Raw genomic sequence first — 18,755 nt, 5'->3', positions numbered from 1 at the left:
AATGAAAAATAATAACAAGAGCATTACATATTTATCCTTCCCACTTATATATAGTATTTATTTTAAAGGACAATTTATAAAATCCTAAGTGTTTAAGTGTATGAATCATGAATGATGCCAAGTTCAGTAAGAGCTAAGGTAAAACACAGAAGACAAGGTTGCCTCCTTCTCCTTCGCAGGTGTAGAACCCAGGGCCAGCCTGCAGGATGGAAGCAACAACACCAGAGTCCCTCCTCCCAGCAGAATCCATCGGAAGCTCCTTTGATGACAAGCTCATTGTAGGTGGGTTCACATCTTTACCTGCTGCAGTTAGCTAATTAACAAGTAAAACATATTTCAGTTCTTGGAAACTGATTTTAAATCTCATTAGGGATCGCCTCATGACTCTCGTCAGTAGAGTTACGGAACGTCGAACCCAGGAAAAGACTAAAGCATTGGTAGCCCCAGAAAGCCCCCGTATATTCTCAGAAATCAATGAAAACTTCCAAATATATGTATCTGGAGCCAGCAGTAGGAGGACAGAACGTGTAGGAACCATCTTCTGAGTGTGTAAATGTGTAAAAGCGATGGCTTGTGAAGCACACAGTCAAGTGCACAGTGGCAAACCGTTTTATACACACAGACTAGAGGATGCTGCTGACGCACTCGCTGAAGGAGCAAGGTGTGGTCCTCTTACAGCGCAGTCTGAAACCATTGAGACCTAACTATGCCTGTTCCTCTAGTCAGGGGCTTCTTCTGCAAGCTTCAAGCCACACACTAGAACATTCCTCTTAGATCTGGTATACCTTCTTAACTCGATCACTTCTGGAGTTAAGTTAATTAGCCAGTTCCCTAATTCTAAACCTTAAGTTAAATTTCTACCTTCACCCCCAGCCAGAAGTTTCCCTTCTTCCTGTCTCTCCAAAATGTGCTCACTCTTTTTACCCCACCACGTCTGCCTGAGTGCATACAGTTTCTTTGTCTTGTCTCAGTGGCCAGGTGGGAATAGAACCAAAGTCAGGAGACGTTCACAAGAGAACCAAATGACACACACAGGAGAGTCAGGCTTGGGAGGATCCTGGAGGCGCTCTGAGAAGTCTACCTTGGACCTGGAGAAGTGACAAGTACAGGTGTCACAGGTGAGGGCGAAGGTCAAAGATAGATCTGGACGATGTCTCTCCTCCTGTCTCGCGCTCACTGACTTCACACCCCTTCCCCCATCATCTCTTCCACAGTGACAGCGTCTCTCTGTCAGCTCTAATAACACTGTACCTTCTAGGTCTTCAATCAGACCTCGAACTTCGTTGACATTTAACACATTAAGCCATTGTTCCAAAATAAAACTTCTAAGGAACCGAAGTACTTCTTACGCTTTATCTATGAATCCCGATGGTATCTAGGGATACCAAACAGGATCTGTCTAAAAGAAAGGCGGGAAGTTAGAGATTTAGCTCAGCGGTAGAGCATTTGCCAAGCAAGCTCAAGACCCTGGGTTCCATCTCTAGCACCGGGGGGGGGGGGGGAGAAAAGAAGAAATTAAAACAAAGGGGGGGACTGGAGATTCAGTTCAGTGGTAGAGCTCTTGCCTAGCAACCAAAAGGTCCTGGGCTTGATCATCAGCACCATAAGGAAAGATAAAATTAAAATAAAGAATGGGTGGCTAGAGAGGAGGCTCAGTAGTTAAGCTTTCCCAGAGTAATCGGGTCCCAGCACCCATGTCAACTACGTTTAACTTCCATGTGATCTGACCCCCTCTTAGTGAACTCAAATAGATGTGGCACAGGCACACACACACACACATACACACACACGTACACACACAGAGAGACATGTATGCATACACATAAATCCTTTTTTACAATCCTTAAAAGGGAAAACCAGGAAGAATAAGTTTCATTTCTGTAGCTTTAATGCTGACAGTAATAAACACCTCCTAGCATCAAGCTGGCATACATTGGGCCCCATAAATATCTCTAAAGTATATTTAGATAATTGCTTTGTAATCTCAATTCCTATCCAATGTAGTAGCACTCAACTAAAACGTATTATACTGAAAGGCTTCTGTATGGCAAAGGACAACATCATTTGGACGAAGTAGCAGCCTCCGGAAGGTGAAAGGATTTTTAGCAGCTGCACATCTGACCCTAGGCATATGAAAAACTCAAGTGGAGAGGGAACCTGAACTGGCCTTCCCCATAATCAGACTGGTGATGACCCTAACTGTCATCCTAGAACCTACGTCCAGCAGCCGATGGAAGCAGATGCAAAGGTCCACAGCCAAGCACTGGCTGAGCTCCTGGAGTTCAGTAGAAGAAGCCTGATTCTTGGTTGCATTTGCTTGGGATATTTTCTCCACCCTTTTACACTAAGGTAGTATCTGTCCTTGCTGGCCAGGTGTTTCTTGGGTGCAGCAGAGAAGTGGATCCTGCTTTCTAATCCAATTGTCTTTCTATTGGGGAATTGAGATCATTGTGTTAAAAATGAACAGTACTTATTAATTTGTGGTATTCTGTGGTTTCTGTGGGTTTCTCTCCTCACCTTTGGGGATTATTTATTTCTGGTGTCCTAACTGATGGACAGGCTTATTTGAGTTTGTTTTTGTTATGAAGCTTTTTCCTTCAGTTCTGATTGAGAATCTTGCTGGGCACAGCAGGCGGACCCTGCAACTGTGATCCCTAGAGCTTACAGAACAACTGCCCAGGCCTTTCTGGCTTAGCTGTATATGTGACTTGGTCTTTTTTCTTTGCAGATGTTAAAATCCTTTTCCTTGCTCAGTACATTTAATGTCTTTATTATATAATATAGGTAGTTTCTCTCTGGGACTGTCTCTTTGATGTTCTGGATGACTCCTCACAGGCATCTTTCTTCAGTTTGGAGACATTTTCTTCTATGATTTTCTTCAAACTATTTTCCAGGACTTTGGTCTGGGATTCTTCTCCTTCTTCTATAGTTATTATTCACAGGGTTGTTATTTTTTTCCATACTGTTCCATTTTCTGGGGTTTTATTTACTTAAGGTTTTCTTTGACTGGTCTAAGCATTTCTTCGTCTTGTCTTTAAGACCTGAAATCCGTTCTTTCATGTCCTCTAACCTGTTGACAGGACTTACCTCTAAGGATTTTGATCGAGTTTTTCATTTCCAGTTTTATTTTAGTTTAGGTTTATTTGGTGATTCCATTTCTTTATGAAAGTCTACTTTCATGCCTTGAATTGTTTTCACTATTGCATTTAACTGTGTCTTCATAGACTTTATTAAGGCAGGTATTCCTACCCTTTTTAAGATCTTTGAACATATTCATAATCGCTATTTTGAAGTCCTCATTTTGTGCTTCAGCTAAATTGCTTTTCTCAGGACTTCTTACAGTAGATTTGTTCTGAGGGACATACTCTTGTGGTTGTTCATAGTTGGAATTTTTATGCTGGGATCTAGGCATCTGGAGTCATGGCATTTGAAGTGTTTCTTGGTATAGGTATCTAACTTCATCTTTTGTTGGGTGAGTGTTCTGGTCCCAGTCAAGTATGGCAGCTGTGGATCCCTAGTAGAGCGAGGTTCTGGGGGCCAGCAAAGTCACCCAGGGATGGAGAGAAGCTAGAAGGGAGGACAGACAGGGGTGCCAGAAATAACCAGTTGGAACCTTGGGCCCCTGGAAATGAGTGTTGGGGCTAGATTTCTTGTCTTCATTTTATGAAAGCTAATGAGTATATAATATGCAATAATTAAAGAAAAATATAATTGTCATGCATCAATCTCTGAAATTCACTTAATGCACAGTGTATATGTAAACATTATCTTTAAAGGAGCCTACATATTGTATTAGCCCAGAAGGAAATGCAGGATGCATTTTGTTTTAAGGACTTTCAGCCTGTACACACGACTAAGGCCCCCAGGAGCTATGTGACACAGCATTTTGACAATGATGTGGACTTTGAATTTTAAGTGGCGGCGATTAGGTGTTACTCTAGTGACAATATACAAAGAAGCGTACCTCGTGCAGACAGCGGAAAGCTGGCGTTTCGGCTAAATCGACCAGCCGCTCCTCTCGAATGTTAATTGTGGGCACGATGGCAGATGGGCGGTCCTTCTGGTCCTTCCTAGATTCCCCCTCTCCTGTTTCTGCTTTCGCTTTCTCATCATCATCTTCATTTTCTTCTTCTGTGTCTGTGCTGCTGTCTTCCATGCTCCACAGCTCTGAAATCAAATCAGTTCATATTCAACCATGGAAGCCTGTCTTCACTTACAGAGTGATAGGAAATTGTAGAAAGTAAGCAAAACTCAACTAAAAGAAGTCCATCTCTGTCTGTTTGTTTGCCCCCTCTCTATCTCTCTCTCTCTTCTCCTCTCTCTCTCTTCTCCTCTCTCTCTCTCTGTCTCTCTCTCTCTCTCTCTCTCTCTCACTCTCTCTCTCTGTCTCTCTCTCTCTGTCTCTCTCTCCTCTCTCCGTCTCTGTCTCTCCTCTCTCTGTCTCTCTCTGTCTCTGTCTCTCTCTCTGTCTCTCTTTCTCTCTGTCTCTCTCTTTGTGTCTCTCTCTCCTCTCTCTGTCTCTGTCTCTCTGTCTCTCTCTGTCTCTGTCTCTCTGTCTCTCTCTCCTCTCTCTGTCTCTGTCTCTCTCTCTCTCTCTCTCTCTCTGGAACAAAGCCCAGGCCTGAGCATACTATACAACTTCTCGTCTAGCTCCACATGCCCTCAGCCCCAGACGCTATCTACAATACCTTCAGGTTGTTGCTGCACTGGGAGAGAAAATACACAGCTAGATGACAAGCTCCCTAGGAAGGAAATGACTTCCTCAGTAGGCCCTGAAGCATTGTTTACTGAATGGATAAGTACAACCTTTCAATTAAAATGTAACATGAAAAATTAGGGGCTGAAGAGATGGCTTAAAGCCCTTGCTTCAAGCAAGAGGGTAAGCTCTGTTTGCCAGCAAGCATACCAGTGCAGGGTGGGCATGGCTGCATGTTTATAATTCCAGCCCAGGAAGGCAGAGTCTGGACACCCCCAAACAAGCTGTCTATGAGAGACTAGCCAACCAGTAAACTCTGGATTTGATTAAGAGACCTGACCCAGCCGGGTGGTGGTGACGCATGCCTTTAATCCCAGCACTTGGGAGGCAGAGGCAGGTGGATCTCTGTGAGTTCAAGGCCAGCCTGGTCTACAAGAGCCAGGACAGGCTCTAAAACTACAGAGAAACCCTGTCTCGAAAAACCGAGAGAGAGAGAGAGAGAGAGAGAGAGAGAGAGAGAGAGACCCTGACCCAAAGGATAAGATGAAAGATCAATCAAAGAAGATTCTGGACATCAACCTGGGGCCTCCACAAGCACACTGCTCCCAACATGTGAACCCACATACGTGCAAACTATGTATACACTTATGTCCTAAAATTAATAGCAGGGACTTTGGAAAATATGAATCAATGGCCAGCTTGAGATCCAGGCATGGGCAGGGTGAGGGGAGAGAGAAACAGGCTCTTAGAAAGCCAAGCAGAGGAACAGGCAGCAGTGATTCTCAGCAGGGTCGGGACATGTCTAATCTCAGGCAGAGGAACAGGCACCATCATTCTTATCAGGGTCAGGACATGTATAATCTCAGGCAGAGGAACAGGCAGCAGTGATTCTTAGCGGGGTTGGGACATATCTAATCTCAAGCAGCAGACCCTTTCCCCCATTTAATTCCAAGGAGCAAAAGGGCTGCAAAAAGAACACGGGTCACACATCACCACATATGACTGTGGGCAGGGCTCTTCAGCCACCTATTAGGTTAATTGCACTTTGTTTTCTGATACTTCTATAGCATGTAGTTTGTCCAGGCTTCTGTAGTCACTCTTAAAAATTTATTATTCATATTGTCTCCTGTGGTGGAATATTAGTTTAAATGTGTCACATTTGTTTATGCTGCAGATATTTGTTTAATGATGCAAAGATGTGCTGCATTCTTTTATCTTGCATTTGTTTAACTCTGTGAAGCTGTGTTACTGTGCCTGCCTAAAACACCTGATTGGTCTAATAAAGAGCTGAACGGCTAATAGCAAGGCAGGAGAGGGATAGGCGGGACTGCCAGACAGAGAGACTAAATAGGAGGAGAAATCTAGGTTAGAGAGAGTGAGGAATGAGAGTAAGGATGAGGGAGGGCACCAGGGGCCAGTCACTCAGCCTCAGAGCCAGTCACAGGGTAAGACAGAAAGAAAATTATACAGAATAAAGAAAGGTAACGGTCCCAGGGGCAAAACGTTAAAGAGAAATGGGATAATTTAAGGTAGAAAATCTGGCGAGAAACAAACCAAGCTAAGGGCAGAAATTCATAAGAATAAGTCTCCATGTATTTATTTGGGAGCTGGGAGGCGGACCCCCAAAGAACCAACTATAGTCTCCCTAATTATACTCCTTAAGAAGGAAGCTGAATTTGCCTAGGTATCTTCAACACCCAGCAAGCAATACACAGCACAGAATGTGCACCAAGAGGATTTCCAGCAGAGCAAACGGTTTCAGCAAACAGCTTCAGCTGCTCTGCTCACTTTACGACTGCAAATCACGTGCTTGGATTTCCAGCCAGGACCGCTGAACCAGGGAGCTAACAGTGACATAGTCAGCCAGGACCGCTAAGCCAGTGAACTGACAGTGACGTAGTCAGCGTGTTAGAACACTAGTTTGACCCAGTGGCAGTTCCGGTGAAGCCACACTGCAGCTCTGCCCTGGTTTGTCACCAGCTTGGAAAAGCTTCTCCTCTAGCGGGCTTCCTGAGGAGCTGCCCAACCCAACTCAGAAAAAGAGATGTGTGAGGGTTTTTGTTGTTGTTGTTGTTGTTGTTCAAAAAGCAAAAAAAAATTTACTATGAAAATTACCTTAAATATAAAATTTAACCCTTAAATGTTTTATTGCTTACAAAAGACAATAAATTTAATGATTAAATGAAATGAAAAAAACCAAAATAAATGGAAACAAATACAGACAACATTTGCAAGAAAATGTTTTATAATAATTTTACATAGTAAAATATGTAATAGTGCAGTAACACCTTGCTTGGTCATAAGATTGTTCTGACTCATTTTTTTCTGCGAAATAATTTATTAGGGGATCAAAATTTATACTTTTGCAATTTAATTTTTAATTGACATAATTGAAAATGATGTGAGCTGCTCTTGGGAAATACAAAATTGCAACTCATTTTGGCGATGTTTAACTGAGAAGGTTGACAACATCAGGATAAATTTCTAAAATGTCCTTTCAAAAACTGACATCTGGATCCAATGGGCCTCACTTGTGGAGCGCTGTTTCTCACGCACAATGGCTGCTGCGTTCTTTAAAACAGTTTTTAAGGTTTTACATGCATGGTGTTTTGCATATACGTTGGTCTCCGCCTGCACATCACATGCCTGTAGTACCCTCAGAGACCAGAGGAGGGCATCAGATTCCCTAGAACTAGAGTCGCAGTTGTCAATGGCCATGTAGGTGCTGGGAATTGAATCAGGGTCCTCTGGAAGAGCAGTCAGTGCTCTTAGCCACTGAGCCATCTCTCCAGCTCTAATTACATTCTCAATCAGAGCGGCTGTGATTTCCCACGAGCAACTTTCAAGAAGAATCTGTGCTGCAGGGGCTCTCTAGAGCCTCATCTAACCTTCCAGGTGTCCCCCTCACCTCCTTCCCAGCTGCTTGTAATTCTGCCCCCGCTGAGGTGGTCCTAGGTGCCAGAGGGGCGGGGCTGCCTTCACCCACACTAGGAGGGGACTCTGTCCCGGCTGAGGTGGTCTCCCCGGATACTGGAGGGGCGGGGCTGCCTTAACCCACACTAGGAGGGGACTCTGTCCGGGCTGAGGTGGTCTCCCCGGGTACCGGAGGGGTGGGGCTGCCCCGTCTATGTAGCTGCCTTCACCCACACTAGGAGGGGACTCTGCCCCGGCTGAGGTGGTCTCCCCGGGTATCGGAGGGGTGGGGGACGATCCCTCTATGTAGCTGCCTTCACCCACACTAGGAGAGGTCTCTGCCCCAGCTGAGGTGGTCTCCCCGGGTACTGGAGGGGTGGGGCTGCCTTCACCCACACTAGGAGAGGACTCTGCCCCAGCTGAGGTGGTCTTCCCGGGTACTGGAGAGGTGAGGACGCTCCATCTATGTAGCTGCCTTCACCCACACTAGGTACCGGCACTGTTCTGGAGCCTCGCATGCTGCTGTAAGTCAGCCCAGTAACTCCCCGGTTCACCCAGTGACCTGATGTCATCATTACATCTTGTCTGATGTTGCTGCTCTATTTGGGGGAAATGGTTGTTTGCTGAGGTCTCCCCTGGAAAAGTTAATACGACAGTCTCATAAGACAGGTTTTTCTACAGAGACCGACCTTTAAACAAGCCAGCTTCACGCATTGGCTGAATTTCAAGTGCGCAATCATTTAATATTCATCTTGGTATTCCTTGGGACGTTCGTTCAGCCTGCGGAGACTGCCAGACTCCAAGCAAGGCTGTAGGCTTAGTACTGACACCCAAACGCTTGCTTGTTGTCTTAGAGAGGGTGCCCACTGCTGTGATGAAACACCTGGACCAAAGAACAAGTTGGGGAGGAAAGGGTTTATTTGGCTTACACTTCAACATTGCTGTTCATCACTGGAGGAAGTCAGGACAGGAACCCAAACAGGACAGGATTCCGGGGGCAGGAGCTGATGCAGAGGCCATGGAGGGGAGCTGTGTACAGGCTTGTTCCTCGTGGTTTGCTCAACCTGTTTTCTTATAGAGCCCAGGATCAGCAGCCCAGGGGTCCAGGGATGGACCCTCCCCCATCAATCACTAAATGAGAAAATGCCTTCCAGTTGGATCTCAAGGGGGCATTTCCTCAGCTGAGGCTCCTCCGATGACTCTAGCTTGTGTCAGGTTGACACGCAACACCCCAGCACAGCTGACCCCTTGTCAACTTGACACACAAGCACATCACAATTAAGAAACAACCCTTCCTTTGTTATTCGTCCCCAAGATCTCCAGTAACTTTAAAAGTTCTACAGTCTTTACAAATTCAAGCACATTAAAACTTCAGTTTCTTTAGAACAGTCAATCTCTTTAAAACTACAAAGCCTTTTAAAATTCAAGTCTCTCAACCCAGGCAAATCCTTTCTTATTTCAAGAGGGAAGGATCAGGGCACAGTCACAATCAAGTTAAAGCAAAACAAAATTCCAACTGTCCAGTGTCTGGGATCCACTCAGTCTTCTGGACTCCTCCAAAGGGCTTGGGTCACTTCTCCTGCTCCGCCCTCTCCAGCACACACAGCTTGTCTTCCGGGCTCTGGCTGGCTCCACTGGCCTCTCACAGCGCCAAGCCCCAGCTGCTCTCCATGACCCCTTCATGGCTTCACACCCACTACCACCTGGGTGACTCTTACATCTAACCAAGTCTGGCTGCCAGCATGAGGTGCAACCTTGGGTGCCTCTGTACTCCCGGGAAACACTTCCCAGAAAAGTTCACTTCAGTGATGCTGGTCTCTTCTTAATCATCACTAATCTCTTAGCTCCAGTATCGACTGACCAGCATCGAGTGTCCCAGCAAAGCAAAGCGTTACTTCAGCAGTTCTGTGTCTTGTTAACCTCAGCTGATTCTTCAGCCCCAGCTAACCAGAACCACCGAATCTTAATTCAAAATAGCAGATGGCCCTGACAGAGTCTTTAAACTTCCCTCTGAAACTTCACAAGCCAGGCCTCTGTCCTCTGCACTGCTCTCAATATTCTCACCTTCCAAATCCCGAAAGAGCATTCCCACAGAGCTCTTAATGCTAAATGGTTCTTCTAGACCCAAATTCCAAGGTCCTTCCTCAGTTCTCCCCAGAACATAGTTAGGTCTGTCATAACAATACCTCACTACACTGGAACCAATTTGTCTTCTATTGGCTGTGACCAAACACCACGACCAAAGAGCAAGTTGGGGAGGAAAGTGTTTATTAGATTTATACTTCAGCACTGGTGTCCATCACTGAAGGAAGTCAGGTCAGGAACTCAAACAGGGTGGAATCCCAGAAGCAAGAGCTGATGCAGAGGCCATGAAGGGGAGCTGCTTACTGGCTTGCTTCCCATGGCTGGCTCAGCTCACCTTCTTATAGAACCCAGGACCAGCAGCACAGGGATGGCCCCACCTACCATGGCTGGACCCTCCCCCATCAATCATGAATTAAGAAAATGCCTTACAGACTTGTCTACAGCCTGACCACAAGGAGATATTTTCTTAGTTAAGGTTCTTTCCTCTCAGATGACATAAAACTATCCAGAACATTCAAGAAAAATGTTCTTCCTTGTTAATTCTTAGTTTAATGAAACCTTCACAAGAAAAGGATTCATTTCTGTGAAATGCAACACTATTTACATTTAATTTGTATGTCCAATGCTGTGTAATACTGTCATAGTTTTCAAAAACTGGCTTTATTGAAACCCTAAGGAATTACTGTTTATTGCAACCTTCGTGTTTGCTTCAATTTTGTAATAATTTACTAAAATGTTTTCAAACTAAAAAGTTTTCTGTGTGAGTTTCCGCAGTTCTGTCCTTAATGGTGCCAATTTGTACTAGAGTCCTGGCTTAACTGCTTTAGGGTTCCACAGTGCCCCAAATCACACTTGAGCAGGCAGCTGAGGCCAGGCCACGCCCACACTGCTGGCCACAGCCAGTCTCAGTTCTGGGCTTGTGCCTACTGGTGCATAATCTGCCTCTCCAGCTAAGTGTGCGCCTGGTTGTCCCGACAGGAAACAGGTCAAGTGTGTGCCTGACTGTCCCGACAGGAAACAGGTCAAGTGTGTGCCTGATTATCCCAGCAGGACACAGGTCAAGTGTGTGCCTGATTGTCCCGACAGGACACAGGTCAAGTGTGTGCCTGACTGTCCCGACAGGATACAGGTCAAGTGTGTGCCTGACTGTCCCAGCAGGACACAGGTCAAGTGTGTGCCTGACTGTCCCGACAGGAAACAGGTCAAGTGTGTGCCTGATTGTCCCAGCAGGACACAGGTCAAGTGTGTGCCTGATTGTTCCGACAGGACACAGGTCAAGTGTGTGCCTGATTGTTCCGACAGGAAGCAGGTCAAGTGTGTGCCTGACTGTCCCAGCAGGACACAGGTCAAGTGTGTGCCTGATTGTCCCGACAGGACACAGGTCACGTGTGTGCCTGACTGTCCCAGCAGGACACAGGTCAAGTGTGTGCCTGATTGTCCCGACAGGACACAGGTCTAGTGTGTGCCTGATTGTCCCAGCAGGACACAGGTCAAGTGTGTGCCTGACTGTCCCGACAGGGCACCGGTCAAGTGTGTGCCTGACTGTCCCGACAGGACACAGGTCAAGTGTGTGCCTGACTGTCCCGACAAGCACAAGCTGAAAAAGATAGCCATTACACATCTCCAGATGACAATACAGGACATCAAGCCAGGCATCTTCTGCTCTACCCCGCACACAATTGCCTGGATCACATCTACGAAACCAGATGATTCATTCTAAGCAGAGCCCAGAAGTTTCTAGGAGAACCCCTACAAGGTGCCATTGGCTCCATTTGGATGACCGTGCCCTTCTGCAGAGAGTATGGAGAAGGTGCCTCTCCTGAATGAGAGAATTACCATCTTGTTATCTTCTCTTTGATCTCAGAATCATATGAATCTGCTCTCAGTTAAAGGAAAGTCCACAGCCAACTCCTTTTAGAAAAGATAGTGCTGCTGCCTTCCTTCCTTTCGGTGTAATCTGTAGCATCTCATGTCTGTCTTATGAGATTTTCTATTCCTTGATGACAATGGGGCCCTGTCCTTTAAAGCGGAATGCATGTTATTATATGAACCACAAAGGTTGGGTAGGCTCTGGTTCTTGAATTTATTGGTCAAATGACCACAGACATATCATTACCCATTGAATTGTTTCCTCTCTCAAATGAGAATGCCGGTAGCGAAATAATCTTCTCTCAGAGAGTCATAGCTCACAGCTTCCACTTGGACGTCTCATAAGTTATACATGTATTCATTTCCTTTCTCTGGCTACTGAGAGTTTCCTCTTAGGTGGTGACATATGTTTTCATCAGGAATATCAGATTATCTGTTTTTATGTAATGCTAATGGCTTCTGATATCTTTTATTCCTTCCCACCTTCAGCACACACATTTGCCCATTGTTTATAGGGCCATAAATCATTCCTTTGAGTAGCTGTACCTTGGGGCTTTTGACTATTACAAAAGCATTATGAAGTGTAGTACAACTGCTTATTTTGTAAGCCCCTAATTATAATGGCACTAAGATTGCAGCAGCCTTCTCAAAGTGTGGGGCCCTTCATGTTGTACAGATTATGTAGGCAGCGGATAAGTAGTGGGGCTGGACAGGTGGCTCAGCCACTAAGAGCTCTGGCTGCTCTTGCAGAGGACCTGGCTTAGATTCCCAGCACCTCCATGACAGCTCCCAACTCCAGTTCCAGCCCATCCCACACTGGGCACGCATGGTGTGCACATAAATGGTGCGCACATAAATGGTGTGCACATACAATGATGTGCACATACAATGGTGTGCACATAAATGGTGTGCACATACAATAGTGTGCACATAAATGGTGTGCACATACAATGGTGTACACATAAATGGTGTGCACATATAATGGTGTGCACATAAATGGTGTGCACATACAATGGTGTGCACATACAATGGTATGCATATACAATGGTGTGCACATACATGCATGCAAACACTCACATTCATGATTTTTAATTAAAAATGTTTTTAAGAGATGAATACTATGCTACGTTTGGACAAATATCCCCATTTGCTGAAGTTCTCCATCTTTAGTCTCTCAAATGTTGTCAATGTTTGAACGCCAACAAAACATTTCGAGTCATATAGCTGTACTATAACGGAGCTCTAGGAGACATTACCAGACAACTTCAACATGCAAACTTCCCACAGGTACGTGCAAAAGTGTTGAACATTTCCAATCATCAGAAAGATGAAAACCAAAAGCGCAGTGAGACAGCATCCCACACCCGTGAGGAGGCCGAAGACAAACCCGAGTAAAAGCCAAGAGGGGTTGAAGGAGCTGCGAGCTCAGTCTTTGTACGCTCTAGACAGAAGACAAAATTGATACAATGATTTGCCAAACAGTGTAGAGTTAATAAATTACAAAGAAAATGGCCAGAGAGTCAGTGGTGTCACTTCTTAATATAGCCCCAAAGAACTGACATCGTGATCTCGAAGATTTCCCGGCACCTTCACAATCAACGCCAGTCAGTGCCATTCACAAGAACTGAGTTAGAGAATCAACGCAGTGTCGAAAGAGATGAGCGATAAGGAAGGGGGGTCTTCCTGGATCAAACTTTATTTTTCTTAACCCAAAATGAATCCACAGCCTCACATTTCCTATGAAAACAAAAGCAAAATCTCTTCTCCTAAGTAACATATATTTTTTGGGTTTTTCGAGACAGGGTTTCTCTGTGTAGCTTTGGAGCCAGCCCTGGAACTAGCTCTTGTAGACTAGGCTGGCCTTGAGCTCACAGAGATCCACCTGCCTCTGCCTCTCACGTGCTGGGATTAAAGGTGTGTGCCACCACTGCCTGACTGGTAAGCATTCATAAGACTCAACAACAGGATAGTAAAAGAGGAAGAAAGGAACTTTGGAAGTAACATATTTCTATGACTTTGATGAAAATTAAACGCTTTTTTCCCCCAAAGTTACCTTGGCCATGGTGTTTTGTCATGACAACAGAAAAGTAACTAAGACAAACACCCTTTTTACGAAGGTAGATAAGATTGTAAAAACCACAAACGGCCTGAATCCAGACTCTCATCTACAGATACCGGAGAACTGCTGCATTTTCATAGCGACCGCCTGTGATCTGAAGGAATGACTTGGAAGGAACGGGAATTTGGTGACTCGGAGGCACCACAGTGCCATGGGCAGAAACCAGACACCATGGGGAGCAAAACGAGGTAGACAGCAGTTTGATTTCAGGCGCTTCAGGGCGGCAAAACTAACTAAAGAATCCTAAGCACACATTTTAGAACACAGTACAGACAAAGGTTTCGCGGGGTGAAGGTGGGGGGGGCCTTGGATTGCAGCCCCAGCGTGGGCTGCACTGTATACTTCCGGGAGCACTGTCAATGCAGCAAGCTCTGCAGGAAAGCTGTCCCCCTGCAAAGCAGGGGTGGGGAAGCCTGTGCAACTCTTCGCTGTAGAGTCTGAAGAGGAACGATACGGCCTTGCCATACCTTACATGGGCACGGCACAAGCTTTTGATGCACAGAGAAGCAAGAGGCTGCTGAGGAAGAAGCGAAGTGAAACGGAAAAGCTTCAGGCCTATCTCGGAGGAACAGCTCACTCTGCTTTTCTCACTTCATGTGGGGTGCGGTTAAGATCAGACCCCAAACGGGAAGCTTCACAGAGAAAAAAAAAAACGAAGCAGTGAACTCAGCAGGGTCTGCCCCGTTTTGTAAGACACACCACTTCCTCCTCTTTGAACCTAACATAGGTGGACAGCATTTTGATTTTCAATTTTTAAGAAAAATTTTCTCAACTCTCAAGGAGCAGGTGTAAAAATTAAATAGCCCACGTCCCAGAGCGTGGAGGAGGGCCGCAGAGTGCGGGTCTCTGGGAGTTGAGGGGGCAACCCTCCAGGAAAGATACCAGGAGGAGCCATGCTCTTTCCAACGCTACCAGGCCCAGGACACACAAGCCTTGGTCACTTTAGAACTAGCGTGCTGTAACAGGAAAGTCACACATGCTTTACTCTGTTTTGTGTCACTAAATCCTGATTGGCAGGGAAACATGATCACGTGTCCCCCCCCCCCCCCCCAAGCCTAGTGCTGCCGGTTACTGGTGTTGGTTTCTACGGTGACTTGGAACCAAACATCTTGGAGGAAGGAGGAACTCTGGGAAACTTCCATTCACCTACTTTGGTTTCAGTTTCTAATTTTTTTTTTTTTCTGTGATCCCTTAAATCACAGAAGTGTCGATGGTTGGCAAGAAAACACGGGTAAACAGTTGTAAGAAAAGTGCCCCTCTACCTTGCCATAACAGCTCTGTGATCTGATGTGAATTTCTTTTTAAAGAACACATTGAACATCTTACTGAAAGTCCATCCTAAGAAAGCCCATCTGGTCTGCAAACTGACCAGTCCGGAACACTGAGCAGCCCGTCTCAAATGAGGCACACTGGATTCATTTCATTGACAAGAACTGTGGCAGACACTACCAACTTGGCAGTCCTAAATGCAACAGGTAAAACAATTGCTTTTTATGCAGAGATCTTTTACTCTGTGTACAATTACCCAAGGTTCATTGTTATTATATAAAGGCTAAGCTAGACTTGGAGCATTTTTCTAAAGCTATAGAGGAGATTTTAAGACAGAATAAAAAAGCTTTGTCATTCAAAGACCTCTAAAAGCAAGCCACAACTTCCTTCTGTTCCTACGAACAACACAAAAGAAAAATAACCTCTCAAAAAAGGTTGTGGGTGGCAGAAGCCTATTTTGGTGCAGGGAGGGGGGAGGGGGGGAGGGGGGAGGAAGGAAGGAAAGAAGAAAGGAAGAAAGAGAGGGAGGGAGGGAGGGAGAAAGGGAGGGAAAGAGGGAGGGATGAAGGGAGGAAAAGGAAGGGAGGGAGGAAGGGAGGGAGGCAGGAGATGGATGGGAGAGGGGAAGGAAGGTTGTTTCTGAGAGGAAGCTCCAAGCACATGTGTTAAGGTTTCCCGCACATTAAACACGTTACACAGTTAGATCTTACATTATGTGCGTGTGTAATCAATGACGAATCTTTGGCTTGCCCAGGGTCATAGAGAACCAGAGACTGTGGTCCAAAATAAGTTCTGGTCCATGGGATAAAGGATGCCGGCTGTGCTAGACCATCTCCGTTCACCGCACTACCTTCTTGCCTCCTCTCCACGGCCACTGTGTTCCGAACACAGATTCAAGACAAGAGCTTTGCCATCTTTCAAAGCTTCTTGGCTATTTCCCCCTTTCTTAGAGTTCATGGCAGAAACAGACATGATTTTTGTCTCCAACTTTGATGGTTGCCCTTGTCAGAATGAAGTCACTCTTGCATACTTAAAACCATTTAAAGGTCCTTTGTAAATACATAATTTAGATAAAGCTTCCCTTGCATTACCACCTTTATTCCTAGCAACAATCACATACTACATAAATTATCTTCATTTTGTAGAGAAGGAATTTGCAACTCAGATAGGGCAGAGGATGTGCCCAGGACAGCACTAACAAACAACAGGAGTTATTAAAACTATCTGCAGGCTCACGGCGCTTATCCATTCATATTATACTGTATTTGAGACTTTCTTCATGGATCTGGAGAGATATCCCAGCAGTTAAGAGCAATTACTGCTATTGCAGAGGGCCCAGAACTGCCTACAACTCCAGTTTCAAGGCATCCATCCCCTTTTCCTGGGTTCTGTAGGCGTCTGCATGCACGCGGTGCCCATGAACTCACACAGGCACACACATACAGACATAATTAAAACATAATAGGCCATTAAAGATTCCTGCTATGGTATTGGCAATGTGCTTTTCTTTGGGGCACCTGCAGTAGGTGACTCCTCCCTCCTTTGCCTCCTCTTCTTCCTCGCTTTCCCAAGCCTGGGTTTGCCACTTGATTAGTCTCCCAGGATGGAAACTCCTATTTGAAGTTCATCAGTTTAGACTTTAATTTCAGTTCTTCCCTTCCTGTGTGAGCTAGGGCAAAATATGCCACCTCTAGCTGCTCCATTAGCTACAAATGATTGGGCAGTTCTGCGACAATGACAAGGAGCCATGTCTGTGAAGTCACAGTCCAAAGTACAGCAGACGCTCCTCCGTAAATGTTAGCGTCCATCCACCACTGCCGTGCTCTTTAATCTTTTGTATATGATGCATCTTTAATTATTTTGACAGCTGGGACCAAATGTTTCAATAATATATAAGCTACGTGACCTGGTCCTCTCCAGATGAGTTTAATCCAGATCTCTAATCAAGTGTTAGTGTGAAAGCAGAGCAAACAACAATGGACAATTTAAATTTTAAAATCTGAAATATAGGATTAGAATTGTGAAGGGTGTTGGGTATTGGAGAAAAAGAAAGTGAGTAAGACAGCTTTTTAAGAAGTCTTTAGTCAACTCCAAGTCAGCAAAGAGCCGCCTTACTTAAGGGAAGCAGGTCGCGTGCATTTCACGGCTTCCCTCTGTGGTTAAGCAAGCATCCCCGTTTCTGAGCACCCTCAGTGGACCTCACCTCAGTCTTCCTCCTCTGAGCAGCATCTCTTACCCAATCGAGTTCCTTCCTCCAGAGGACAAAGAATTAGCAACTTCAGTGTTAGAGAAGAACATTTACGAACGAAATTTTTCTACCTTTGCATTGGAAGAAGACATCAAACATAAAAATAAATTTCTGAGTTGGCGATGAGGAAACAATTTCTGGTGGCCCCTGAAGGAGACTCAAGGAACCCAGAAGGAGAGGGTCTAGAGCTCAGGCCGTCAGGGATGTCACGTGGCAGACTTTGCTGTGGTCTCCTTGTGCTTCCACTGTGGCGTGCTGGTGGAGGTCTAAAGGCCGTGGTGCAACATCGAATACAGAAAGAAAAAAAGTAAAAGCCCAGAGGTAAAAGGTAGATGGAATTATTTGAGTCAAGAAAAGCTGGCTAGCAGCAAGCCAAGCTAAGGCCTGGCATTCACAAGAAAGATTAAGTTTCCACTCTCCGTTTCTCTCTTGAAAAGGTAACTTATGTTCTCTCTCTCTCTCTCCCTCTCTCTCTCTCTCCCTCTCTCTCTCTCTTCTCCCACCCCCTCTCTCCCTCTCCCACTTCCCTTTCCCTTCCATAACCCACTGAATAAATGCCATACTCACTCAAAAATAAAAAAAAGAATGTTTCCATGTGATTATTTGGGAGCTGGGTGGGAGGTGCCCAAAGAACAAAGAGAAAACAACAACAATAACAACAACAAATAAAACAAGGACCCAAATTTCCATGTTAGAGCCTGCGGAAGCTGTTAAGGGGGGGCATAGCTCCTTTAAGAAGTATTCTGCTGTACAGCAAGCATTTAAACAAACAGCCCTTTTCATGCTAAGTAGAAGCAAAAACTAAGTTAAAAAAGCACCTGCCACAGTGCAGGAACTGGCATTCCAGAACTGGGTGGGGTGTGCATGTGTGTATGTGTGTGCGTGTGTGTATGTGTGTGCGTGTGTGCACATGTGTGCGTGCGTGTGTGTGTGTGCGCGCATGTGTGCGTGCGTGTGCGTGTGCGCGTGTGTGTGCGCGTGTGTGCGTGCGTGTGTGCGTGCGTGCGTGTGCGTGTGTGTGTGTGTGTGTGAATGCAGTTCCTGCTCAAACTTCTATCTGAGGACCTAGAGCTTTAGACTTGGCTTTCTCAGACTGAGAAGTGGGTGGAGGCAGCCACCAGAGCCACTTGGAGAGCCTAGTTGAGCGGCTTAGCAGATATTTGCTCACACAGACAAAAGACTAGAGATACACAGATAGGAAGAAAACCCTTTACATGAGTTACAGTGTGTTTAACAATATGTTTAGGCTTAAGAAGAGAGGAGGGGTATAGATAGTCACAGAAAGAAAATGAATAGTTTAAAAATAATGAAGTCTCGAAAGAGAGAAGTAAAGTAACAAGAAATATAAGCCACGGGGAGATGGGAAGTACACCGGGAGTCTGGATACTGTGTGTTGCTGTATGGACCTTGAATTTTTTTTGATTGCCAATAAATAAACAACAGTTGTTAAGAGACATGGGGTGTAAGCGATGAAATGAACCAGCCTAAATATGTTACGAATGCCTTAACTTTCAAATGGAACTCAAAAAAGGCATTGCTTTGGAGAAGAGGTTTTG

The 18,755-nt window shown here is 45.3% G+C and overlaps 1 protein-coding gene across 2 annotated transcripts in view; it reads right to left on the bottom strand.

Annotated features, from left to right (window-relative positions):
- Positions 1-18,755, bottom strand: part of Ccdc146 (coiled-coil domain containing 146) — a 123,893-nt gene that overhangs the window by 94,186 nt on the left and 10,952 nt on the right. The window contains exons 1-2 of one of the 2 annotated variants that reach the window (XM_087902355.1): positions 8,299-8,428; positions 3,965-4,167 (exon numbers count right to left, since the gene is read on the bottom strand). In XM_087902355.1, coding sequence (XP_087758481.1) covers positions 3,965-4,167; positions 8,299-8,323 — 228 coding nt within the window. In that variant the 5' untranslated portion in view covers positions 8,324-8,428. Of the gene's footprint in view, positions 1-3,964; positions 4,168-8,298; positions 8,429-18,755 lie in introns of those variants that run through there. The other variant, XM_087902356.1, reaches the window with a different exon arrangement.

The sequence above is a fragment of the Myodes glareolus genome, chromosome 27, assembly GCF_982192425.1.
Source record: "Myodes glareolus chromosome 27, mMyoGla1.1, whole genome shotgun sequence".
NCBI classification, from domain to species: Eukaryota; Metazoa; Chordata; class Mammalia; order Rodentia; family Cricetidae; genus Myodes; species Myodes glareolus.
The sequence above is the reverse complement of the archived record's forward strand: the minus strand, read 5'-3'. Positions and strand labels throughout refer to the sequence as shown.